This window comes from Arachis ipaensis, chromosome B9, assembly GCF_059453495.1.
Source record: "Arachis ipaensis isolate K30076 ecotype BB chromosome B9, ASM5945349v1, whole genome shotgun sequence".
Classification (NCBI taxonomy): Eukaryota; Viridiplantae; Streptophyta; class Magnoliopsida; order Fabales; family Fabaceae; genus Arachis; species Arachis ipaensis.
In genome coordinates this window covers 10590916-10618119 of record NC_142444.1, presented here as the reverse complement: position 1 = coordinate 10618119, position 27204 = coordinate 10590916, and the positions used below count along the sequence as shown (strand labels likewise).

Here is a 27204-nt window from a genome sequence, read left to right as displayed (position 1 = left end):
TTATTAATAATAATAATAATATAAAATGGGCGCAATGCATAAGCATTTGTAAGCAAGTAGAAGTTCCAACCGAATACCGCAAATAAATAAATAGATTCATTGAATTTGGAATTAGAGATTAGGTTGCTCTCTGTGGGTTTCACTCTCACTCTCTCTCTCTCTCTCTCTCTCTCTCGCGGCTGCTAGGGTTTTTCAGTTTCACTCTTCTTCTTCTTCTTCTTCTTCTTCTTCTTTCTCTCTCTTCGATCTCTATTCCGTTCTCGATGGACTCCAAAAATCTCTAATTTCAGACCCTAAGAAGAGAGCTTTCTGGTTTCTGTTTCGTGTGAGGGGGGTTTCTTCTTCTCTGTCGGTCACAGTTTTCCACAAATGGCGACGGCCAACCCTTTCGATTTGTTAGGTGACGACGCCGAGGACCCCTCGCAGCAACTCGCCGCCGCGGAAGCTATGGCTGCTGCGGTGGCTCCACCCAAGAAGGGTTCAGCTTCGGCGGCGGCTCAGCAGCAGAAGCCGCCAGCTCAGTTGCCTTCTAAGCCTGTTCCTCCTTCTCAGGCTGGTGAGCATTCCTTTTTCTGATTGATTTATTCGTTTATCATTTCTTCATTTCCCTTTTTGTGTTGTTTGATTTTTGGGTTTTTTTATTTTAATTTTGTTTTTTTGTTGAAAAGTTTGTTTTTTTTTTGGGTATTGAAAATATGCTGGCTTTTATTGATGGGTTTCAATAGTGAACTGAGATTTATCTGCTGGGTGTTTTTGTTCCTGTACTATATATTGTCTTTGCTGGGCACATGCTTGCTTTTTAGGTTTTGCTTGATCCTGCAGTATGAGACACATGATGAGTCTTGGTGTTTTTATGTTGTCGGTTTTTTCAAATTATATTGTTTGTTGCTGTCTTAGTCTACATAAATGTTCACGTGTACATGAGATTTAAACACGTCATCATTTCTTTTTCAGCTGCATTTATTAATTTGTTTATTTTTGTTGTTGTAAATGGAGTATTAATGTATCATAGGGGATCTGATAGCATGCTTTTTTTCTGCATTTGCATAAGCTCATACGGTTGAACATACTCTCACTGTGTTCTGGATGTTTGCATAAGCTCATAAATTTCTGCGGAATTTGACTCCTTTATGTAGGGAATACTAGTAAAATTTCTAATTGAAATTAATTTATAGGGATACATTTAAATGTTAACCTGTAAAGTTCTTGCATTATTTGTTGTGTAAAGCATTGAATGTTCGCCGGTTGGTGTGTATATACTATTTTTTGGTGTTAAGATAATATTGAATATGTTTTCTGCTGTACTAGTTCCTGAATGGTTGATTGCATTGATAATGTTGGTTGAATTCATTTCTTGTCTTCATTTACCTTCGTTGTCTCTTTTATAGTGAGGGATGCAAAAAATGAATCATCACGTGGTGGTCGTGGTGGTGGAGGTGGAAGAGGAGCAGGTGGACGAGGATATGGACGTGGTCGTGGGGGCCCTGGATTTAACCGTGACTCTCCAAGCGATGATACCTCATTCCCTGCTGCTGGAGGCCCTGCAAACCAAGTTGCCTTTGAAGGAGATGATGGGAGGCCTTCAGAAAGGCGTGGCTATGGCGTTGGGAGGCCTTATCGTGTTGGTGGTCGTCGTGGAGGTTTCAGCAATGGCGAAGCTGGCGAAGAAGGGCGTCCACGGAGACTTGAACGCCGCAGTGGGACAGGCCGCGGGTGAACATCATTACTTACTAGTGGTTTCTTTCTTCATGTAGTTTTTCTATCAATTATCAACATTGATATCATTTGTTCTATTTGCAGCAATGAACTTAAACGTGAAGGCTCTGGGCGTGGTAACTGGGGAACCCCTGCTGATGAAATTGCTCCGTAAGCAATTATGTTTTACATAATATATATTACAAATATACTCGCTGCATGGTTTTAGTCTTTTAGAGTTTTTTTCTTTTTTTTTTGCTTTCGACAGGTCCTTTTTACTTACATTTTCTACTTGTATGAAATTTGTGTAGGGTGACTGAGGAGGGAGTGAATGAAACTGAAAAGATTGTGGGTGAGGAGAACCCTGCTGGCGAGGGAGCTGCAGAAGATGCAAACAAGGACAATCCTGCCAATGAAGCTGTAGAAAAGGAGCCGGAGGAGAAGGTGAGTGTTCGGCTCAATTAAAGCTTTTTCACTAAATATTGCCTTTTCTTGTATATCTTCTGACATTTCTACGCCTTTGGATCATGAGAAAGAAAATGATTGGTTGCATTTTTTGTTCTTGCTGTCTTAACACATGGTTGCTTCTTTTAGTGGGTTTTTCAAAGTTTACTATTATCAGCTGTTATTTGTTCATTACCAAATAATGTTATACTTTGATAGGAGATGACATTGGAGGAATATGAGAAGGTGCTGGAAGAGAAACGGAAGGCATTACAAGCGCTCAAAACTGAGGAGAGAAAGGTGGATATTAAGGAATTTGAATCCATGCAGCCACTGTCAAGCAAGAAAGACAACCATGACATCTTCATTAAGTTGGTGAGATTTTATCTTTAGTTTTGTTTTTTTTATAGCTGTTTCTTGTTGTTCTAATTTCTATGGACCCATTGTTGATCTATGTAAAGCAAACAGAGGGAATAAGTTCAATCTACTTGGTTGAAGTCTTTGTTGTTACTGCTGTATGATATTTTTTATCTCAAAAACAATTATTGATGTCTTAATTATCTTTTCAGGGATCGGACAAGGATAAGCGCAAAGATGCTTTGGAGAAGGAGGAGAAATCCAAGAAGGTCTGTCTTTTTTAGCACTCTAGCTTTTAATTTTAGCTCCATGAAGGATTATTTGGCTATCAGCCATCAAATCTATCTGCCTCGAATACTTGGTTTAAATGATAATTTAGTTGCTTATTTAACTTATGGTGCATCCTTATGCACTTGCTTTTTTTTTTTTAACCATAACCTTGATTTTACTGGTTCAATTTTATCTTTTAAAATAAACACCGAGTTTTGTAGTAATAGTGAACTCCTATCCTCAAATAAATATGGAAACCATTGCTTAGATCCAGGTTACTCGATATTTTAAATAAAAGGGTTGAGTATTACATTTTTTGAACACACGATCTTTTTACTTTATTTCTTTTAGTTCATTGTAAAGTTGGTTATTTTGTGACTACTTGTCAGTTGTCATGTTCTTGTTTGTGGATTTGCCTGTACATTGTTGATGCTGATATTGACTCCCTTTGCAAGACCAGGAGATGTTATGCATCTGGCATTTGATTTATTCTTTGTTTTGTGGTTTTTCTTTTTGAGATCTAAATGAGGCTGTTGTTGTGTCCCCATGTATGTATTCTTGCTCCTTGTCCTTTTCAACTCAACTTTATTGTCACCATTGCATGGTTGTATTGTTCTTGATGGGTAATTTCGGTTTGTGTTCCTTCTTGAAGGATCTCTCTGATTCAAGCGTCAATATACCCTGATAATATTTTTCTATGGATTTTAATTGGCACTGTCAATGTTTTTTGTTTTTGGTATTTTCTTCTACGGGCTAATTTTGGATTTCTGGGTAAATTTAGTCTGTCAGCATCAATGAGTTTCTGAAGCCTGCCGAAGGAGAAAGGTACTACAACCCAGGCGGACGTGCCAGACGTGGCCAAGGTTCTAGAGGTTATGGTGGAAATGCTGGCAGCAACACCCAAGCCCCGTCGATTGCAGATCCTGGGCACTTCCCAACCTTGGGTGGCAAGTGAGGTTTCCATTCCAAGAACCCTTCCAAAAATTTCCCTGTCTGTCCTCTCTTCTTTACAATTTTGGGGTTCTATGATTTTAAGCTTAAACAGGAAAAACAAACATTGGATTTCTTCCTGAATTAGAAGAACAAGGGTTATTCAACTTTTATTATGACTCTTTACAATGTAAATTTAGGTTGTTCCCTTAATCGCATGTAGCCGTTTCCTCTGTCATGTCTTTTTTGTTTTTTACTGTGGTTGACATTTGGGGGGTTATTATGGTGGCGGATAAAATCAAATGTTGTTGAGTTTCCTTATTTATTTATAGATTGAATCCTCAGTTTTGCTTCAAATATGCCCGTTTGGCATCGCATTAAAATGCAACTTTGTATTTTTATTTTTCTAAATAACTAAAATATTAGAAAAAATAGAAACGTGAGCCTAATATTAATGCTGCACTCATGAAGTAGTTTGGTTTTGTGCATCTTCTACAGTAGTTTTGCAGTAGGCATTAAGATCTGAAAATCGAAAGCTTTTACTTGATATCTTTCTAATGGAATTTCGTCATTAGGAATTAAAATGATTAATTGTTTTCGCTGTGCAGGTTGATTTCTACGTTAATTAGGTTGATTTCTTCATAATTTAATGTATTATAGTTTATACAGATCAATTGCTTAAATCAAGTCGGACAGTTTTATGCTCACCAAAATTATAAAGTAGGAAACATTTCAAGTGCACGGGAAGTACTGGTGTACCAGTTGTTTTAACCGTTGATTTCAATTAATATATATTATATATATTTTTTATAATTCAGATCAACGGTTAAAACAATTGGAGCAGTACCAGTTGTTTTAACCGTTGATTTCAATTAATATATATTATATATATTTTTTATAATTCAGATCAACGGTTAAAACAATTGGAGCACCGGTACTCCCGATGCACCTGAAATGTTTCCTATAAAGTATATTGCAATCTTGTGTCAAACTCAAACTAGGAGCCCATTTATAACTATAAAAGTGATAGGTCAAGTCGATTGTTCTGAGTTGCTTTTATAATATCATCAGGTTGTCTATTATCATCAGGTTGTCTATTACCATAACGCATTAAAAAAAAGAAAATACCATGTCCTTTTTTTCCACATATCATATTTGCGATGATTGTAATCCAGTCTATTTTATTTTCTCTCTATTGCATCTTGTAAAATAGTAACTCAAACCTTTATATAGAGGCTTTAACTACGTTGAATCATCATACGTTTATTAATAAAACGTTTAGAAATAGAACTTCATTTTAAGTTAGTTGTGCCATGGGGCATGAAGTTCAATATCGGCCTTGTATGAACAGGTTCTTTTTTTGCTATAAGCCAATACCGTCAATATTGAATTGATTAATCAAAATCCAAAACAAGTTCGAATATAAATGCTTATAGAGAGCATTTGCTTTTCAAATCGACATGATGAGCTACGAAACTAACGCTTTTGCAGTCGGCGTTCAACTTTTCGTACTTTTCTAATACTTTTAACAAGGAATGAAGAAGAAAACTTTTTGGAGCGTTTAATAATTCAATACACTATATATATATATATATATATATATATATATATATATATATATATATATATATATATATATCCTTTTCAATAAAAAGATCTTTTCTTGCTTCATTAATGTGTGTTAAGATATACCAGCTGGAACTTAGAACCTTTTCTTTTATACAAGTCAGGAAGTGACAGCTAGAACTAGATACACCTTTATTATACGGAACATATTATGCAATTTCGAGTTTTAAGACAGAAAATGAAAGAAAACTTGGTGTTACCTTAGTGAAGATATGAGCTGGAAGATATAGATTTATCATTAACGAGTGCTAATATAATAAGCCCAAACACACCATTTAAGTATATGTAAAGAATGGGATCATCTAGGCCAATTCCCAAACCACAGAACAAATTATATGACATTGATCCACTACTTACTGAAATGACAAATCTTACAAGCGAAACGGCAACTAGCAGATCAAGGGAAAAAGGATCTGAACATTATCTGACTAGGAAGAGCAACACCCACTTTTCTGTCCAACTGGCTGTCCTTTGATCTGCACCGTGGGAGGCCTTGCATTGTTTGCGGCTGGTTGGCTCGCCATTCTATATTGATGTCGCAAACATAGCATAAGATAACATGCTTGGAAGATATCAATGCAGAAAAATAGAAGGGAAATGTTCATAGGGAGAGAGAACAGCATAAATTTCAGATGTGTAACTAAAGCTCTCAAAAGACCGTTGATAAATTATCAATCATAATTCATACTCCTCTTTTGGGTCCATCTATAGATATTCTATCTAGTGTCTATCACTTTGTTTCCAATGCCAACAAGTCAACAACAGTCATTATATTTCCACCTAGAATTTTAACAATCTCTAATTGGCAGTTCCATGAACACCTTATTATTTCATCTGATATCAATTTGATTATCTATTTGATATGGACTGTTACCTTTTTAACACAACCGATTTCTCAAATCAACTATCAGTAACACAATTTAGTGATATACCTTTTATTATTATTATTATTATTCAGAAAAAAATGACATTTATGCTTCAATTGTATTTAACTACCTCAGCTACAGAAATAAGCATCAGATAGACTTGAAATTATGCTAAAGTATAATTTCTCCCAAGAAGGCAATAACCAATATTTTCCCGGGCTTAATTCCATAGTGACATCAAACTTGATTTTCTTTAATATCTATCATCTATCATTAAAAAAGAATCAGGAACAAAGTACCTATTCTTGATGGCAGCAGACATGGCCATGAATGCTTGTTCGACATTTGTGGAGTCTTTTGCACTAGTTTCCATAAAAGGAATGCCTATTTCGTCAGCAAATGCCTGCAATAGGAGAACAAGGAAAAGAACGGGTTACAAATGCTGAAGCAGAAACAAGACCAATATTAATCACCCCACTGGCAGAAACATTGAACACAGAGTTGAAGACTTGAAGTTATTTCCTTCATGAGAAAATAATTGAAAATTGAGTAATGTGTATTAAAGCTGTACTTTGGCTGTTTCATATGAGACAACTCTATTTGCTGTCAGATCACTCTTGTTTCCAACTAAGAGTTTGTTGACGTTGTCGCTAGCATAGCGATCGATTTCACTGAGCCACTGCTTCACATTATTGAAGCTCTCTTCATCTGTCACATCATAAACAATCTGCCAGCAAAGAAAAATCAGTCAGTACCTGAAGTGATCTCCATAAATAGGGAATTTTCAATATTTAAAATTAGAGTAAAATGACAATTAGATCCTTGAAGATTTCAACCTAGGATTAATTAGTCCTTGAAGAAAAAAAAGTACCAATTAGATCCTCCATGATAGTAAACAGTGGACATGTATATCCTGCCGTCAATGGATAGTATAAAACGAAATGGAGTTGCCTATGTATTTTGTTATCTACAGTGGTGCATGTCCTATTGCTGTCACATGAATATGGAAACGATGTAATTTTGGACAATGAAACATTCATTATCTTTTGAGTTTCCATATAACTTCTATCAATTATTCTCTATTCATTACAAATTCTACTAAAACAGGTGAAGTTTCACCCTAAAAGTTATCTATATAACAATCTTTCATAAATAGACATGTCACAGTAGTTAACGGTACATATAAATACAACCGTTAAGTTTTATGTGATAAATTGATAGAAAGACATAACATATCCACCGTTTGCTATCATGGAGGACTAAATTGGTACTTTTTTTTCTTCAGAGACTAATTAGTCTGAAGTCGAAATCTTCAAGACCTAATTGTCATTGTACTATTAAAATTAAATGTCAGGAGATTCATCACTCACAATGATTCCATGTGCCCCGCGATAGTAGCTACTTGTTATTGTTCTAAACCGTTCTTGTCCAGCAGTATCCCACTACAATAACAGATTGTAAAGCAATGTAAGAAACAACAAATCAATACAGCCATCAATTTCCGTGATCCACATGGTCTATAAACAAGGCAGAAATATTAAAACGTATTTCTTAAGGATACTAAAAATAAATGTTAGCAAGTAAAGCAATCAAATACATACAATCTGAAGTTTAATCGTCTTCCCATCCTGCTCAACAGTTCGTATTTTCTACAGACAACAACATGAGATGATCAGTTAAAACACATTTTTCAAATGTGTTCAAGTTAAATATTTGTAAATGTACTCACAAAATCAACTCCAATGGTGCTTATGTAGCTCTCAATGTATGAATCATCCTGGAAATAAACAATAAAATTGATTTAACTACTGCATTTAGCAGCAACAGTAATGCATATAAATTTAATATATAATGCTTCAAAGATTACTTTATTACACATCACATTTTCACTCAAAGACTAATAATGACAGCAAGGCAAAAGAACACAACAAAGAAAATGTCTAGAATTAGAAGCAGTAGATAGCTTACAGCAAATCTCAGAAGAAGACATGATTTTCCAACACCAGAGTCTCCAATAAGTAGGAGCTTGAACAGATAATCACTGCAAAATATAACCACAACAGATTAAGTTTCCCAACTAATGACAAAGATCAGCTTCAGACACTCAGCTTCATCGGCAACCAAAATCATTTCATGCACACTGAGACAAACATAGATGTACTGCTACTACTACAACAACAATGTTTAAGCGGCTACATGGATCAAATGACATTATTGAGCTCTATGAGGAATCATGTCTGAACTTGGCCTCTTTATGATTAAATCTCTTTTGACAAGTACTTTCGCAAGTTCCTTAGGATCCACTTATTCAAAGCCATCAGGCTATCTCCCATCTCCCCGAAAACATGATGTAATAATACAAGGGTGAAATTCATGTCAATTGTTATCTTAAATCCTATCAATTGGCATTATTGTAGGAAGCAATAATTACAAAGGTGGGCCATAAGTCCTCAATCCTCATCACACTTACCTAAGTCAGTTAAAAGAAAAATCTATTCAGGAATCTGGAATGCAACTACCTCTACCTATTCCCCCACCTCTCACAAAATAAAATAAAATAAATGAAGGTTAACGGAATCATAATTCAATCATAAACCAATATTCTCGTTTGTACTCTCGCTTCTTTAATTCTTTTCTTTTTTTTTTTTTTTTTTTTGGTCAATTTTTATTAAAATGTTACAACATTCGGAAGTAAAGCACAGAAGCTCACCAATAATAGACAAGATCAAGGTACCACTGAATTAACCCAAAAAAGGACACAATTCGAAATGTAAAAGTCTATTTCCACAGAACCTACTTTAGTACTTTTTGAATAATAATAATAATAATAATAAACAACTTCTAATAGGGAAAAAAAAAAAAAAAGAAAAATCAACCTCCACACAGCATAATTCATGAAGCTGATCCAATCTAGGGTTATCAACTAATCACGACGGCAATTAATGTTTCGAGGAACTCCAAACGAAAATCACGATAAATGAATCGAATTTATCGAAACAATTCACTAAGAAGCACAAGAGAATCAAAACCAATACTAAAAATAAAACAATTCGCCGGAGAGAGTGAGAGAAAGAGAGGAACGTACTACTCGGGATTCATGGCGGAGGATAATCGGAGCGGGCCGTGAAGTCGCCGGAAAAAGGAGGGTTAATGGCGAGGAGGAAGGGATCCGGTGCTCCACGTGGGGGGGGGGGGGAGTGGGGATTTGGGAGAAAAAACGGAACGGAGTTGAAAATTTTGAGGAGAAACAAAAACTAAAATCTATTTCTTCATTTTCTTCTGCTGTGTTGTGCTTTTCTTATTTTTGAATTAAATGTAAATAAAATAAAATGGTATCATGCGTGGACCCAATACGGTGGCGTTTATGGTCCTAATTTGAGTTTTGAGTTTGGCCAATCCCCTATGAGAAGGGTGCTTCCTACCTTGGCAATCGGCATTAAGTTATCCCAAACCAAAGTTTGATGTTTGAGGTATGGGCATTTCTCGCCAATGAAAAAAATTAATAATATTAATAATAATAAAAAGTAAAGATTAATAAAAGTTAAAAGTAAGTATAAAGTATTAATTAAAGTATTTGTATAGTTGTCACACAGATCGCCCAAACTTGATTAGGACTGATAAAGTAATTTATTGGTTTAAATAAGTGAGCAAATTAAAGTATAGGAAACATAATATATATTAATTGAAATCAACGGTTAAAATAATTGGTGTACTGGTACTCCCAGTGCACCTGAAATGTTTTCTAAAGTATATATTGATCCTTAAAATAGAAGTAAAAAAATTGTTGGACGAAACGGATTAATCAGTTTATTTGGATTAATCTGGTTATTTTTTTATTGTATTGTCTGCATAAGCAATGTCTAATTAACAAAAAAAAAAATCAATTCCTAGGTTAAAAAATATCAATTTTAGATCAAAGTGTTTTGCCTCTTTAATATATATTGTTATTTGAAACTTAAAATATTTTAGTTAGAACTTGAGATATTCAAATTGGATTATTAAAAATTTTGTTAAAAATATTAAGTAATAAAAAAATAATGAGAAAAAGTTTTTTTTTTGGACATGGGCCATTAAGGTCCGAGCTACCCAACAGAACAACACAGCCCAATCCCAACCCAACCTAAATATCCTAATTCATTCAATCTATTTTGAAGCGCACACACATTTTCCTATCTTTTCCCCCTCAAATGATGCAGCACCAACTATGAGGATTCATTGGATTGTGAAGCTGATCGATGTCCTTCTTCTATAATCCATGTAAAACTATTGCCTGTGTATCAATGCTGCATTTTATCCCATCATTGGGTGGTGGATGGCAGGTAACTTTTCTTTCTCCTCTTCTTGTAGTATGTGTTGTTGGCTTGTTGCATTTAATTTCTCAGCAGCTCTCTCTGCATGCTCATGTTCTAGTAATCTAGCCTTGAATATGTCCATGTTTGGGTTTAATTCTGTTTTCCGGTGAATTATTTGATTTCTTGCTTTCCACACCTCCCACATGAGAAATCCTGCTTTACTAATGTAGTATATGTAATCCTTTGAGTAAATATCCATAGTTGTCCCTGAAATTCACGCAATTACTCATAGTAATCCCTAAGATCCCAATTTTTTCATTGTAGTCCTCCAGATAGAGCTCCGAGCACTCAAATTGGTCCCTGGCCGTATTTCAGGTGATGACTCATCACCGAAGCGCTGACATGGACGCAGATTGCCACGCTGGAGGGCTCCCAACGGCTAACTGAGCTGGCTAATTTGCAATTTGTACCCATATTGGTCCCTCGTACTATATATAACCCTAAATCCCCAAATTCAGATACTTCATCCCTTCGTCTTGTTCATCTCTTCTTCTTCTTCTTTCATACACTTGTTTCTACTCTCACACAGTTTCAGCTGGGGCTGCTACTCATGTCGATGATGGGTGGTGGTAGCACTGCAGGTTGAAGCTCTGTTCGTTCCCCATCTAGCTGGAACCGGAGTAGAACGCAAACGAAGAGCAGAAGATCGGTCCCGCCAGAATGGTGCGGCTGTGGCTGCAGGCCGGTCCTCAGATGGTCTGTCACAGATTCGAATCCGAACAAACTGTTTTATGGCTGCTCCAACTATAATGTGGGTTAGAATAATTACTTGTGTTGTTATGATTCTCCTCCCCTGACTATTCTTGTGTTGTTCCTCTCTGAACTTTGATCCTTTCTTGGTTACAGACAAGTGGAAAGAGATGTTGCGGGCTTTTTGTGTGGGCCGGGCAGATTCTGTGAATGAGGAATAGGTTGAGAAGTCAGAATCGTGTGGTGATGAAGTGAAGATGAATTTTGATTGGAGGCTTCGAAGGTTGGAGGAGGATGTCCAGATGCAAAAAGTGATTACCCAGTTGTTAGTGTTAGCTGTGTTTGTATTTGTTGGAGATAAGTGTGTATGTCCAACAAAATACTATTGTGAATTATTATTATTATTATTTCTTTTTATAAGAATAAACTTTTATAATTTATGATAGTGTCCTTAATTAAAATTAGAAACGAATAATTACGATAGGGATCGTAATAATGAGATATACGTTTTTTGAGTACTTTTAATTTAAATTGTTCTTAATCGTAGAATCACTAAAAATGGGACATTAGTGATTCGGATAGATTAATATATATATAATAGTCTTCATTGGATGAAGATTAATAGATCTCATTTATTAAATTATATATATATATATATATATATATATATATATATATATATATATATATATATAGAGAGAGAGAGAGAGATATAACCATTGAACTGACTCACTATAAGAATTTCTAATGGTTATAGTTACCGTATATTTGTCAATAGGATATTCTTATGATGAACATAATATTAGAATTTTCCTTTGACCTGCGACTATCATAGTAATTGACAATGTATTTGTTATACTTTGATTCCGGACACCTAACACCCTACGGTGTTAGTTGAATGGACATTGGGTATGATTTAAATACTTGTAGAATTAATGATTAGTCAAAATGGAATCCATCAACTATGATAATGAGTTTGAACTCTACGATTATAATGAATTGAATAAACAATGCCTTGGCCAAGGGGTTTGAATGAATTAAGAAATGAGTTTCTTAAGTCATTCATAATTCATTATAATAATGGTAACAAGTTAGAGTTTGACAATTAAACCGTACTCTAAAAGTTAGCCAAGAGCTGAAAAGATGGAAGGAGTTGTATTTTTTGTTCATCTTGGGTTCATAATAAAAATATTATTACTTCATACTATCGGGTCATCAAGGAGCGTTGCTAGACGCCAACCTTGATTAGTAAATTTAGTATGACTAATTTACTACCCGCTTAGTATTGAACCTATGGGGTCACACACTAACGAGTGTTCTAATCCTTGGTAAATAATCATTTAATTATTATTTTGATTTGATCAAATAAATAATTATATTAATTCAAATGGAATATTATTATATTCTTTGCTAGCACCATGAATATAATAATATGATAATTGAGAATATTAAATAATTAATTATTTATTCTATGATGAGTTTTAAATATGGATAAGATCCCAACTGATTCTGTTTCAAATTAAATTGTAATTTGATTCACAAATCAGTCACTAATCTCATACTATATATATGTGTATATGATAAAAGAAAGAACACATAAGTTTTTCTTTTACCTCCACATACACAAATATTCCAATTCTTAGTGAAGAATTGCTGGTGCAAGGAGTTGCAAGAAATTTCTCAGTTAAATCCATTAGTCAAGGAGTTGACAACAAGGATCAGTCTCGGTGTGGATACACATAGTACCTTCGTACTATCGAAGGAGAAAGTTTTCATTCACTAGGGTACTCAGGTATTGGCATCTAACCCATCTTATTTCAATAAAGTTTTAAGCACAAAATAAATCAATAGGATTACTTTATTACTTCCGCTGCGTGTTATGAACACTTGATGTAAAAAACTGCTTGATGGAATGAAAAATGTTGTTAACTATGAAACTGTTGTTAAGATAAATTCCATTGTTTATCAAAAAAACTGCCTGTTGATGGAATGAAAAATGCTGTTAACTATGAAACTGTTGTTAAGATATATTTCACTATTTATCAAAAAAATAAAAAAAAAACTGCTTCCACCTGAATAGTAAACCACAAAACATAGTATATTAAGATAAATTTCATTGTTTATAAAAAAACAACAAAAGATGAAGATAAAAGGCAGCCTAGAAATCATTATGCTGCTATTTGTAGTTTCATCAAAAGCATGACATATCAAAAAGGCATTTGGATCACAATTCACCATCTAGTCATTGTACGATGGAAAAGAATAATTACACAAAACAGAAACTCCTAAATATGGCTGAATGAGCTTCTGGTCCAAGCATCCATCGGCCACTTCTCTAAATATGCCCAAGCATCCTCATTTAACATTTTGATCTTGTCCATTCCATCTCTGAATTCTTGGTATGTTGTTGCCCTTGCACATTCCCACAAAAGTTCTCGTAGTTGTAAGTCCTTTCAATTCTTGTTGAAATTTTTTCATAAATGCCAGACGCAGAAACGGTGATGCACATCAGGCATCACCTCTTTCACTGCTGATATCAGTCCCTGCCAGATTCAGAAAACATTATACATATATAGCTTCAACAAAATGTACACATATATGACCCTGACTTTATATTCGTGACCCATAATAGTCCCTAACATTTATGCTTATCCCCATAAAGGTCCTTAAAATTTACAATCGATCTCCATAAAAGTTCCTAACAGATATGCATATAATCAGACAATGATTCAGGAGCTAAACTATAAACAAAAAACATGTGTTATAATGCAATTGGAGTGACAAATTTCTTCTAAAAAAGATGGTATCAAATGAATAAACTTGTTTACCATAGGTACCATGTAAAAAATTGGTAAGAACATGGGGTATGTTACTGTTGAAAAGCTATCATCAATTAAGTATTGAAGACAAAAAAGAACAGAACATATAAGAAAAAACCTATACCTCAATTTGCTTTGGTCAACTAAGGCAATAGCAATCTATTTCCCTGACAATATGAGAATGAAAATCTCTTTTCCACTAATTGATCTACACTGCAAAATGATGGAAAGGTTTTCTGACTAAATGTTATAAATAAATTACAAAATTGCTAATGAATAAATGCATCAAGTTGTTAGTTTCCTCAAGTCCAACAAATCTGGCAGAACACAACTTTATTTTTTATTCTTTTTTTTTGTGATAAAAACACCACTTTTATTTTCCTATTCTTATTAAAAGTGTAACTAATTTTCCACCATTCAATTAGTTCTTGTTAAAATCTAAGTATAACAATAAATCATTAATAGACCTGATGTCAATTTCAGATTCCACTGCTTTTTGAAATAGCATATCTAGTCTGACTAGATTATTAGGCAATTCCTCCTACACAACATTTATCACAAATTTCAAAGAGGCATTTATCCAAGCATGGAAACATTTTAGGCAAAACAAGTCCACCTTGCTGTCAAACTTAACTATATAGTAATCAATAGTGTACTTCAAGACAATGTAAGCTTTGATAAATTTACTGTAGTACTAGTATATTTTAACTCATATCCAAATCACTATCAAATAAAAACTCATCTCTTAAATTCATCTTACTACAAAAACTTAAGTGCACAAAAATAAAATTAAGATAAAAGCTCATTATTTGCCCCTGAAATTTTTGGAATATCAACATGCTCTTGGAAAGATTATAACAAGTGGTCCTCAAATAGAAGTAATTAGTCCAGGAGCTACTGCAGGACGGCCAAAAAAAAAATCACTCCAAGATCAAGTGAATCTCTGAAAAATTAAACTGATATTTGAAAAATTGTTCATAAGCTGGGATTTTTTTTGTTGGCACCTTGGGCTGGGTAGGAGTCTTTGACACTGGTGGTGGCTGTGTGACTTTAGATGTAGTATGAACTTTGGTGTTGGAGTGTGACATCAACACCTCAAGAACACATTTTTGAACCATATCCCTGTTTTATTCCGGTTAAATATAGCAACCCCACAAACTCCAACCAACCTTCAAACCCTAGACACTACAACGACCCCAAAATTTCCGAACCTCAAACACACAAATAACTTGCATATCAACAACCAACACTGAATCGAAAATGCAAAGTAAAAAAAGGGAGGGAGATTACCTTGAATACGATCACAAAGTCCGAACCTCTTGCTTCTGGTGATGGAGGGGAAGAACGAAAACCTCTTGCTTCTTCTTCTCTCAACTTTTTCAACCCAGGGATTAGAATCCTACGGTTACGCCATTGATGAGTATACGAAGATGGAGTCAGAGGGTGGAAGAAGAAGAGACGAGTGAAGTTTGTATTGGCGAGAAAACTGATATTTATGTTAAATAACGTCAAAACGGCGACATTTTTGGCTATCAAGGGCACCAAACTAAAACGACGCCGTTTTGGAGCCTTCCAGCGTGGCAATCCGCAGCCACGTCAGCACTCCGGTGATGAGTCATCACCTGAAATATGGCCAGGGACTAGTTTGAGTGCTCGGAGCTCTATCTGGAGGACTACAATGGGAAAATCGGGATCTTAGGGATTACTATGAGTAATTGCGTGAATCTCAGGGACGACTATGGGTATTTACTCGTAATTATTTCCCATACACTTTCATTCTGTTGATAAGTTCTAGCATCCAACATCCTAGTGAGGAGACTGTTTGTGTATTGGGGCTCCATTGAATTTGAGCTCCAAACCATACAGCTCTCATCCATGGACATAATAACCTGGGCCATCCTGTTCTTGGACCGAGTCACTCTGGGTAACATTTAGAGCTTTTGCCTCAGATCACATATGATCTGGCTAAGAGACGTTTCTTTTTTGTATTATCGATGAAATATGAGAACATGTGATGTTTTCTATATAACTCGTCTCTTCACATATATTGCTCTTTCTATTGATTCTTACTTTCATTGTGCATAATACGCAGAATTTCTAATGGTGGTTGCATGCTCCAATTTAAATGAAGGTTCCCTAATTCTGCTTCTCTGGCCACTTTATGTGCAAGAAGATTTCCTTCTCTAGGAGTCTAAGTTATGCCCCTACCAGGTAATTGTTCCAATAACAACTGAATATCCTGAATAATTGCCCATGCTTCACCAATTGGACTCTTGGATTTAATTGCTTGTATGATTTTTAGATTATCTGATTCAATGAGAACTTTTTCCATGAACAAATTATTTGCAATGATTAGAGCTTGTCTGATTGCTAAAGCTTCTGCTACTGTGACTGAGTTTGCTTGAATTAATCCTGTGAAACCTAATAAAATCTTTCCTCTATTATCTCTGTACACCACTGCTATAGCTCCTTTGCCTGTATTCTTTTTGAAAGAAGCATCCACATTTGCTTTGATCCAATCCGCAGGGGTGGCCTCCAATGAACCTCTCTCGTTCCTTTTTGAACCTGTCTTTCTTTTAAATTTATCTTCTTTTCCGCTATTCTCCAAAACAGATTTTCCATTAGTTTAGCCCTCTTTATAGTCCATCTAGGATTAATTTCTTGCTGCTGGTACACTTTCTGATTTCTAGTCTTCCATATCTCCCACACCAGAAATCCTATTTTACTAATTCTTTTATTTTCCTCCTCCCCCCTACTAATTTGATTTTTTGTATGATTGTCATAAACCAGTCTCCAAACTCAGTAACTGTTTCTGTTGTTGGAATACACTGACAATCAGCTCCAAACCATGCAGCCCTTGTCCACTCACATAGCAATAACGCATGCTCTGTTGTCTCCACCTCTTTAGTACAAATCTGGCATATAGGACTCCCAGCAATTCTCTTCTTGAACAAATTTGAATTTACCGGCACGATATCATGGGCTGCCTTCCACAAAAATGATTTGATTTTAGAGGAAACTTCCATTTTCCAAATTTCTTTCCATAACTCCCTCCTAGCATCACTTGTGGATGGGTTCCCATGATCTCGAGATTGAAATTCTCCTTTTGCTGCGAAATAACCTGTCTTTATGGTATATATACCATCATCTCTTGCAGGCCAGTATAAATCATCCTCCTTATTCACAAAACTAATTGGGGTTCTAATGATAGCATCACAAATTTCTGGCGAAAACATGCTTCTGATTTTTCTCTCATTCCAACCCCTTCCCTCTTCAATGAGCTCTTCAACTTTCTGATTATCTTGTCTACCATTCCCCAGCACCTTACCTACTTCAGCTATCCAATTATCCCTCCATATATTAATTTTTGACCCATTTCCAACACTCCACTTTCCTTTCATCCTTAGCAATTCTCGTCCATGCAGAATGCTTTTCCATATCCACGAAGAATTCTTCCCAACCTGCGCCTCCCAGAAATTGCCCTTTGGGTAATAGACAGCTTGTAGAATTTTTACCCAAATTGCATCAGGATTCTTCAAAGCTCTCCATGCTTGTTTTGCAAGATGCGCTATATTCTGCATTTCTAAGGTTAATTCACGGGTTAATTGACTCGAACCTATTAATCATCTCATTTTTACAAGCATATTTGAAACAAAAAACCTGTTTCAGTTAAGGTGGGTGAACGATTGACTTGACCAATCCCTTTTATGAGTCAATTGGTCTAAGTTACTTTTACTCACAAAGTTGTCTATTACCATAATGCATTTCTAAAAAATAAAATATCATATCCTTATTGAATTTGGATCTTCTAAATTTTAAATTTGTATTTTAGAGGATAAAGTATAATCTTCTACCCTTAAATGGTTTCTCTCTCATATTTATTCTTGGTCCTACCTATAAAATAAATAGTAAGAGACACTTTACTCTCTAAAGTGAAATTCAAACTTTAGAGAATCTAAATCCATCCTTATTTTCCCAGATAATATTTGCGATGATTGTAAATTGAAAAATGTTAAAAGACCAATAGAATTTATCGTTTAGTCATCGATGTTTAAATATATAAGCTAAAGTATATTGTTAAATTACTAAACTAAAAAAATTAGATTGATGATTAAAAATAATAGTCAAAAAAGAATAAATTTTAGTAGCTCTCTACCATTTCTATTGTAAACTTGCTTTATTTTATCTCCATTCTATCTAGTAAAAATAGTAAGCCAAAACCTCCATACGAAGAGGCTCAGTATTTTGCATCACCGGACGTTCATTTAAAAAAACATCGACAAATAGAACTTTGGGAAAAGGCCCAAAAAATTTTATCGGTTGTATGGCAATTTGATGTAGAATTTCTCCTGCACTTTCCTGTGTAACCAAATAGAGCAACCGAACAAGTCCAAAGCTTCACGTGAAATTAGGTGTGCCATTGGGCATGAGGTTCAAATCTGCCTTTTTGAACAGGTGCTAGAACCAAGATCTTTTCTTGCTTCATTAATATCCATTAATATCCGTTACCAAGATATACATGTTAGCAAAATCAATTCCTTTTATACAAGTCAGGGAGTGACGGCTAGAACCAGATAAACATTTATTATAGGGTACATATTGTGCAAAATTATACAGTTCTAAGACAGAAACTGAAAGAAAACTTAGTGAAGATATGAGCTGGAAGATATAGATTTATCATTAACGAGTGCTAATATAATAAGCCCAAACATACCATTTAAGTATATGTAAAGAATGGGATCATCTAGGTCAATTCTCAAACCACAGGACAAATTATATGACATGGATCCACTACTTACTAAAATGACAAATCTTACATGGAACAGAGCAACTAGCAGACCAAGTGAAAAAGGATCTGTAACATTATCTGACTAGGAAGAGCAACACCCACTTTTCTGTCCAACTGGCTGTCCTTTGATCTGCACTGTGGGAGGCCTTGCATTGTTTGCGGCTGGTTGGCTCGCCATTCTATATTGATGTCACAAATAAAGCGTAAGATAACATGCTTGAACGAAATCAATGCCAGAAAAGAATAGCATAAAATTTCAGATTTGACACTAAAGCTCTCAAAAGTCAAAACACCGTTGATAAATTATCAATCATAATTCCAGGAAGGCAATAACCAATACATGGCCAACTGGCCAAGTGACACCAAACTTGGAGATTTTCCCTAATATCTATCATCTATCATTAAATAAGAATCAGGAACAAATTACCTATTCTTGATGGCAGCAGACATGGCCATGAATGCTTGTTCGACATTTGTAGAGTCTTTTGCACTAGTTTCCATAAAAGGAATGCCTATTTCATCGGCAAACGCCTGCAATAGGAGTACAAGGAAAAGAACTGGTTACAAATGCTGAAGCAGAAACAAGACCAATATGAATCACCCCACTAGCAGAAAAATTGAACAGAGTTGAAGAGTAGAAGTTATTTCCTTCATGAGAAAACAACAGAAAATCGAGTATGTGTATTAAAGCTGTACTTTGGCTGTTTCATATGAGACAACTCTATTTGCTGTCAGATCACTCTTGTTTCCAACTAAGAGTTTGTTGACGTTGTCACTAGCATAGCGATCGATTTCACTGAGCCACTGCTTCACATTATTGAAGCTCTCTTCATCTGTCACATCATAAACAATCTGCCAGCAAAGAAAAAGCAGTCAGTAGCTCACCTTAAGTGATCCCCATAGATAGGGAATTTTCAATATTTAAAATTAAATGTCAGGACATTCATCACTCACAATGATTCCATGTGCCCCGCGATAGTAGCTACTGGTTATTGTTCTAAACCGTTCTTGTCCAGCAGTATCCCACTACAAGAAACAGATTGTAAAGCAATGTAGGAAACAATAAATCAATATGGCCATGAAGTTCAGTTATCCACATGGTCTATAAACATGGCAGAAATATTAAAACATATTTCTTAAGCTTAATCAAAAGAAATGTTAGCAAATAAAGCAATCAGATACATACAATCTGAAGTTTAATCGTCTTCCCATCCTGCTCAACAGTTCGTATTTTCTACAGACAACAACACGAAATGATCAGTTAAAACACATTTTCAAATGAGTTCAAGCTAAATATTTGCAAATGTACTCACAAAATCAACTCCGATGGTGCTAATGTAGCTCTCAATGTATGAATCATCCTGGAAATAAACAATAAAATTTATTTAACTAATGTATTTAGCAGCAACAGTAATGCATATAAATTCAATAAGTAATGCTTCAAAGATTACTTTAATACGCATCACATTTTCACTCAAAGACCAACAATGACAGCAAGGTAAAAGAACACAACAAAGAAAAATTTTAGAATTAGATGCGGTAGATGGCTTACAGCAAATCTCAGAAGAAGACATGATTTGCCAACACCAGAGTCTCCAATAAGAAGGAGCTTGAACAGATAATCACTGCAAAGGATAACCGCAACAGATTAAGTTTGCCAACTAAATGACAGAGATCTACTTCATGGACAACCAAAATCATTTCATGTACATAAAGACAAACATAGTATGTACTGCTACTACTACAACAACAACAACAAAAACAATGTTTTAGCAGCTCCACGGATCAAACAACATTATTGAGCTCTATCCAGAATCATGTCTGAACTTGGTCCCTTTATGATTAAATCTCTCTTGACAAGTTCTTTCGCAATTTCCTTAGGATCCATCTATTTGAAGCCCTAAAACATGATGTAATAACACAAGGGTGAAATCCGTGTCAATTGTTATGTTAAATCTTATCAATTGGCATTATTGTAGGAAGCAATAATTCCAAAGGTGGGTCATTAGTCCTCATCACACTAACCTAACTTGGTTAAAAGAAAAATTTATTCAGGAATTTCGAATGTAACGTAACCTATTCCCCCCACCCCCCGCAAAAGAAAAAAAAATGTTAAGGGAGCTATAATTCGATCATAAACTAAGATTCTCGTTTGTATTCTCTCTTCTTTTCTTTTCATTCTTATATTTGGTCAATTTTTATAAAAATGCTAAAATACTCGGAAGTAAAACACAGAAGCTCACCAATAATGGTCAAGATCAAGGAACCACTGAACCAACCCAAAAAAGGACACAATTTGAAGAGTAAAAATCCATTTCCACAGAAGATACTTTAGTACTTTTTAAAAATAATAACAATAATAATAAACAACTTCTAAGGTTATCAACCTCCTCACAGCATAATATATGAAGCTGATCCAATCTAGGGTTATCAACTAATCAACGGAAATTACTGTTTCGAGGAACTCCAAACGAAAACCACGAAAGGAATTGAATTTGTCGAAACAATTCACGAAGAGGCACAAGAGATTCAAAGCCGATACTAAAATATGGAGGGAGTGAGAGAAATAGAGGGACGTACTACTCGGGATTCATGGAGGAGGAGAATCGGAGGGAGCCGTGAAGTCGCCGGAAAAAGGAGGGTTAATGGCGGAGAAAGGATCCGGTGCTCCACGTGGAAGGGAACCGGGGATTTGGGAGAAAAAACGGAACGGAGTTGAAAGAGGAGAAACAAAAACTAAGATCTATTTGTTTGTTCTGCTGCTTTTCTTTTTCTTTTTTTTTTTAATTAAATTTTAAAAATTAAAATAAATAAAATCCAGTCATGCGCAATCCTTGCTAGTGAAAATAATTAATAGTAATAATAAAATAAAATAAAACATGATTTTTGTTAGTACCGCTTATTATTTTCTTTAAAATTATTACTCATGTTTAATTTTATTTTTAATATTTTTTATTTATATCAAAATTATTTTTAAACGTTAATTCTATCTAAAATGTTAAAAACAAAATCAAAAGCGTCTAGGAATAAATTTAAAATAAATAAAAAATATTAAAAATAAAATTACATGAATGAAAACAAGTAAATAGCTCTGAATATGAAAGATTCAAACACTAATAAAATTGACCATAAAATAATAAAATTAAAGTTGTACCTATGAAAGATCAACTCCAAAAAATAAAACTATCTAAACTCTAAAAGACTACCAAAAAATTTTATTTGTTCTTTTTTTTTTTTGCAGTGCTGGTTATAACATTTTTTTCCTATTTTAAAGCGTGCTGCTAATGGGGTTAATCACAGAAAATTTGTCAAAAAAAAAATCATCAGCATTAGTCATAGAATTACTCTAGAAAATTCTCCACAAAATTAAAAACATGAACAAAAAGAACATCATCAAAATTATCAACTCCATCTAAAATTGAACAAAATATAGCTCATATTAGTTAGTAGAAATAATAAAAAAAAGTCCCAAAAAAAAAATTCCTAACCTTTACTCCCTCCTCCAACATTATTATTCCCAATGAAACTACCTTCCTTCTTCTACAAGAATTGAAAAGTCATTCGAATAGATACGACCACTTCGTTGCTCTATACTTGAACATTTTGCTGCCATTGTTGAATCTGTTTAATGTTAAAGGTGTTCAACGGTGAATTTGGTCACTCAACCTTTGGAGCAGGAGATTGTGGCGGTGCATTTCGAAATTCCACTCGCATTCGGAGTCGCTACTGTCTCCAGCGCCGAAAAAGCCACCACTTTCGCTTTCCTCAGCGACGCATTCCTAGTCCCACTTGCAAAATCCAAATACCAACCGATTTGACCCGAATTCCAACCGAAAAGTAGAACTTTCTTCTCTTCCCCAAAGTTTTCACATTAAGCTTCAACGGCGAGTTCTCCGAGCTTCACAAGGTCGCAAAAGCAAGCCTGGGTTGGCGCTAGAGGTTGTGGGAAGAGCTTGAATCGGGAAAAATAGAATCCATTGCTCATCAGTTTTGAAGATAGTGGTAGTGAAGGTAGACGCATGCAGAGAGGGACCCGAAAATAGCAATGGTGAATGGAAGGGGGAAAAGGAGGATTTGAGCGGCAAGCCTGTGCTCTGAGAGAGAGAGAGAGAGAGAGAGAGAGAGAGAGAGAGAGAGAGAGAGAGAGAGAGAGAGAGAGTAATGTGATGATGATGATGAGTGAGGGAAGGGTAATTTAAGGTTTTTAGGTAGTTTTTTAGGGTTTAGATAGTTTTATTGTAGAAAGTCGATCTTTTATGGATACAACTTTAATTTTGTTATTTCATGATCAGTTTTATCAGTGTTCGAATCTTTCACGATTAGAAATGACTATTTACACATCGAAAACGTTTTTAATTCTATATAAAGCATTTGATAAGGTTGTAATTAGTCCATTCCATTTGGGAAGGATTGTTTAAACCTATTGTTATGCCAAATTTGGTACAAATAGTCAACGTTGGAAAGAATTCAACAATTAAAGTCAAAGATCATACATGCATGAAGCATATTATGGTTGGAGAAAATAAGAATGAATTAGGCTTAGTGGTCAAGTTATCTTATACTTGGTGCCCAAGTTTGCTTGAGGTGCAAAAACTACTTGAAATTCAAATTTGCTTAAAGTCCAAAGTTATACCAATTAACTTAGAACTTTTTTTTCTATAAATAGGATTAATTTCAATAAGTTAGAGGAGCTTCCATTCATTCACACACTCACTCACTTTAAAAATTTCTAGTCACACTGACGCTCAGAAAATATAAGTATTGGGAGACTCCATTTTTATTTCAGTCATTTCAATTCTATTTTTTGTTTGCTGTTATTTTCATTCAATTATTTCACAACTTGCTTCACTCCTAAGTTACTACCCCTTCATAGTTCAACCCCTTTTGACTATAATTACAACTCAATTCTAGGGTCCTAGAGAGTAAAAATAGGGGTTTAGAGGCTCAAAATCATATTTAAATCAGAAAACTCAGTTTGCTGAAAAATAGGGGCCCGCGTACGCATGCCATGTTGCGCATACGCGGGGTGTCAATTTTTCCATCCTGCGTATGCAGCACTTGCCCGCATACGCAAGTTCTCCGGACAAAGGCAAATGGCCGCGTACACAGCCATAAGTCCGCGTACGTGCCACCTGCGTTTTCCTTAAAAAGCTGATACAATTGCAGATTTCATATTTTACATCTCCAACTTCCGACGCGCATAACTCTTTCGTTAAAAATCGTTTTTCATCCGTTCTTTGAACGGTGTAAACTTCACGGACCTAATTTTTATATAAAATAAGTTTGAAAAAAGTTTGGGAGTCCGAAAGCCGAGTTATGCCTCGCCAAAGTTTGTCCAAAAATTCAGTTTTTCACAAAACTTCTCCAACCTCTATTTTACCAAAATCATAACTCATACCAACACTCTAAGCCTTCAAACAACACCAAAACATACCAAAGCACATCTTATTATTTCACATTCATATCATAGCACTTCCATACACAACTTCACCAATTCCAACCTCAACCATTCACTATCAATACCACATCTATACTCAATCATTAATATATCATTGTTATTTAAAATAATCATTATTTCATCAACCATTCACCACGTCCATTTAACAACCAACATACCTAATACCCACATCAAATAACACATAATTTAATAATCAAAACTACCACATATACACCAACATGTGATTCATCTTATCCTATGGTTGTATAGCCTAAGTTTTCACAAGATATTATATATTACATACGAGAAACCAAAATCATACATTGGTCGATTTCTCCCCTAAGCCAAAGACACCCAAAATGGCAAGATCACAAGCCTCCAACACCACAACTTTAGCACCCAAGGCTCAACCAAGCTTCCAATCTCTTCAAATGAGTTCCAAATTCACATATACACTACCTAACACATATTATCACATTCATATACCAAATTTCAATACCAAAACAAATATAATCAAGAGATTCACTAGGGTTTGAGGGCCCTTACTTTACCCGTACCTCAAGTAAAAAAACTCGCTAATTTTTCAAGCTAATTGGATCCTGAAACATAAAAAAATCAAAATCTCAACACCTCACAACATTGAATTTTTGAAATTGGGGATGAGAGAATTGAAACTGAAGATATGTATTACTTACCAAATTGAGTACTGAGCTTTGTAGAGCTCGACACGGTGAACACATGGCCGCAAACGGTGCGACAATCGAAATTTTAGATCAAAAGTTATGTGAGATTGAATCAAGAACGAAGGGTTTTGAGTTCTTCCTTCTCCTCCTTTGTGATTCCAGCGTGTTTCTTAATGAGAGAGGGGAGAAAGTGTTGAAGCTCTTTTGTTTTGTTGAGTTGGGTTGGGCCTTGGGCCCTGTTCGGGTCCGGTTCGGTCCGTTCGGCTCAATCTTGGGTCAAATTCTTTAAAATTAGTGTCAAAATTTATGTTTTAATTAGTTCTGCCTCATTAAACTATAAAATTCGATTTTATAATTTCTTGGATTAGTAATTAATTTATTGGCTAATCATTCATTAATTTCACGGGTTTTACACAGTTCCCCACACATTTCACCCATTGCGTGAACACCCACTCAAAACTAAGGATCTCCTCGCTCCCAAATAAAACACAACAAAAAAGAGTAGACTTTTCATGGTGGTTGACACCGATAAATAATGCAAACAGTAGACCATGCCTGCGAAAACACCAGCAACAAATGACGGACATAAAAACAAATTAAAAAAATAAATGCTTTTGCAATTGACCCATAAGTATACAGATTTGTTTCTTCCGTACGTGGTGTCGAACGACACCACATCTCCATAATATTCATACGAAGCCCTGCACATTGCATATATCCATAGTGCGCTCTTGAACTTATTATCATTGTCAACATCTATGGCATAAAAGAAGTTGGGATTGATCTCTTTCATTTGAACGAAGTAATTCATCATCTCCTTAAAGTCCGCGTTCTCGTCAACACAGCGGAGTTTGCTTGTGATTTAACTTCTGACATCCTTTTCTGAAAAACTCAAGTTTGAAGACCCACCAACCTCGTTAGCCAGTGCTAGGTATGTCTTGTTGGATTTTATGCCAGCCTCGTTGTTATCCGTAATGACGCACTTATCATGGATGGTCAACTCCCTGTACTCATAATAGTGGATCGCTTTCTTAGCCGAACAGGGGTGGGAATGCCTCAATTCTAATTTAGACACAATCCAACTTTCCTTCTCCATGTCCAACATGACATACATCCTTGCTTTACATCTCGTGGCTGTTATTCTGTGTTTCTGAGTTGCTGCCTTCACTTGAGACTCCCAATAACCTTCTCGGGTGCAGTGAATAGATTGATTAATGGGTATCTTTGATTCCTTCTTCATCTTGTCGAAATTCGTGTTCTTAACTTTAGTTACGAACCCAACTTTCTTTGCATAATTTACATAAAATTTCTATGCCAGAGACAACGAATTAAAACACATTCCTATGACTGGGATTTCCTTTTCACTGATTCCACTATAATTCGGCAACTGTAATGCAATTCACAAAACCAAATGTTCAATGGCAGTACCAATTAAAACTAGCATGAACGAACTAATTATAATGTGGTAACAAACAACAAGGAATAATTCAAACCTCATGTCTCAATTCCAATTCATCTTTTTCCATCACAATGATATCGGTAATTTCGTCGACTTTTAATCAAAGACACAAAAAAAAAAACCTTTATCAACTTGAGATCATTACTATATAACGAACCACTTCAATACAAAATATCAAAAAATAGTGCAAACACATATAGGAGTCAAGCAAAATAGTTTTTCGAGCGTTTACACCAAGAGATATCCACTCATACCGATATATAAACTAGTGTTAACTAAAACATGTTCAAGATAAAAACACACCTCTTCATTAATATCTCGAGTAACCACATTATTGTACCAGATTTTCCCAAATAAATCAACTAAAAAAACATCTAATTAGCATGAATAAGAAACATACATAACACATTGTCATAAAATTTTCTATAATGCAAGACCAACCTCTCCAACATACCTTAGATCCCTGTTAAATAACAACATTACCCATACTCAATTCTTCATTGCCTTCCGTTGAATTGATCAATGTGTTATTCAATACTCCTTCTAGGATTGAAAACTCCATGGACGATGCCTCTTCCGGAAGCCTTGCACCACGACGACAATTTCTTTGTGAAGGAAAGGCTAGGCGTGATGGTCCTTGCGGGAGAATGGGGATGTTATCAAGTTGTGAACACCACTTGTACCACGCTCACGAATGTCGCCGCTAATTACGGCACACAATGAGAAGAAGCGACGAGGCAACCATGAGTTGGATGATTTGATGAAGAGGGTAGAGACAATTGATGAG

General features: G+C 35.2%; 3 protein-coding genes across 3 annotated transcripts; 1 reads left to right on the top strand and 2 right to left on the bottom strand.

The window, feature by feature from the left end:
- Positions 1 to 40: 40 nt before the first annotated feature.
- LOC107617941 (RGG repeats nuclear RNA binding protein A) lies at positions 41 to 4053 on the top strand. Its single transcript, XM_016319834.3, has 7 exons — positions 41 to 556; positions 1389 to 1713; positions 1801 to 1866; positions 2007 to 2139; positions 2359 to 2514; positions 2709 to 2765; positions 3548 to 4053. The coding sequence occupies exons 1-7, from the start codon at positions 370 to 372 to the stop codon at positions 3719 to 3721; spliced, it is 1098 nt and encodes a 365-aa protein (XP_016175320.1). The 5' UTR covers positions 41 to 369; the 3' UTR covers positions 3722 to 4053.
- A 1482-nt stretch (positions 4054 to 5535) lies between these two features.
- LOC107617684 (ras-related protein RABD2a) lies at positions 5536 to 9666 on the bottom strand. Its single transcript, XM_016319511.3, has 8 exons — positions 9274 to 9666; positions 8157 to 8229; positions 7918 to 7965; positions 7790 to 7837; positions 7559 to 7630; positions 6760 to 6915; positions 6488 to 6591; positions 5536 to 5847 (listed from the first exon to the last, which is right to left on the bottom strand). Exons 1-8 carry the CDS (start codon positions 9285 to 9287, stop codon positions 5751 to 5753), a joined length of 612 nt encoding a protein of 203 aa, XP_016174997.1. The 5' UTR covers positions 9288 to 9666; the 3' UTR covers positions 5536 to 5750.
- A 9038-nt stretch (positions 9667 to 18704) lies between these two features.
- LOC107617685 (ras-related protein RABD2a) lies at positions 18705 to 21608 on the bottom strand. The gene is made up of 8 exons (XM_016319512.3): positions 21419 to 21608; positions 20391 to 20463; positions 20152 to 20199; positions 20025 to 20072; positions 19793 to 19864; positions 19535 to 19690; positions 19266 to 19369; positions 18705 to 19017 (listed from the first exon to the last, which is right to left on the bottom strand). The coding sequence occupies exons 1-8, from the start codon at positions 21430 to 21432 to the stop codon at positions 18921 to 18923; spliced, it is 612 nt and encodes a 203-aa protein (XP_016174998.1). The 5' UTR covers positions 21433 to 21608; the 3' UTR covers positions 18705 to 18920.
- Between the last annotated feature and the right edge of the window lie 5596 nt (positions 21609 to 27204).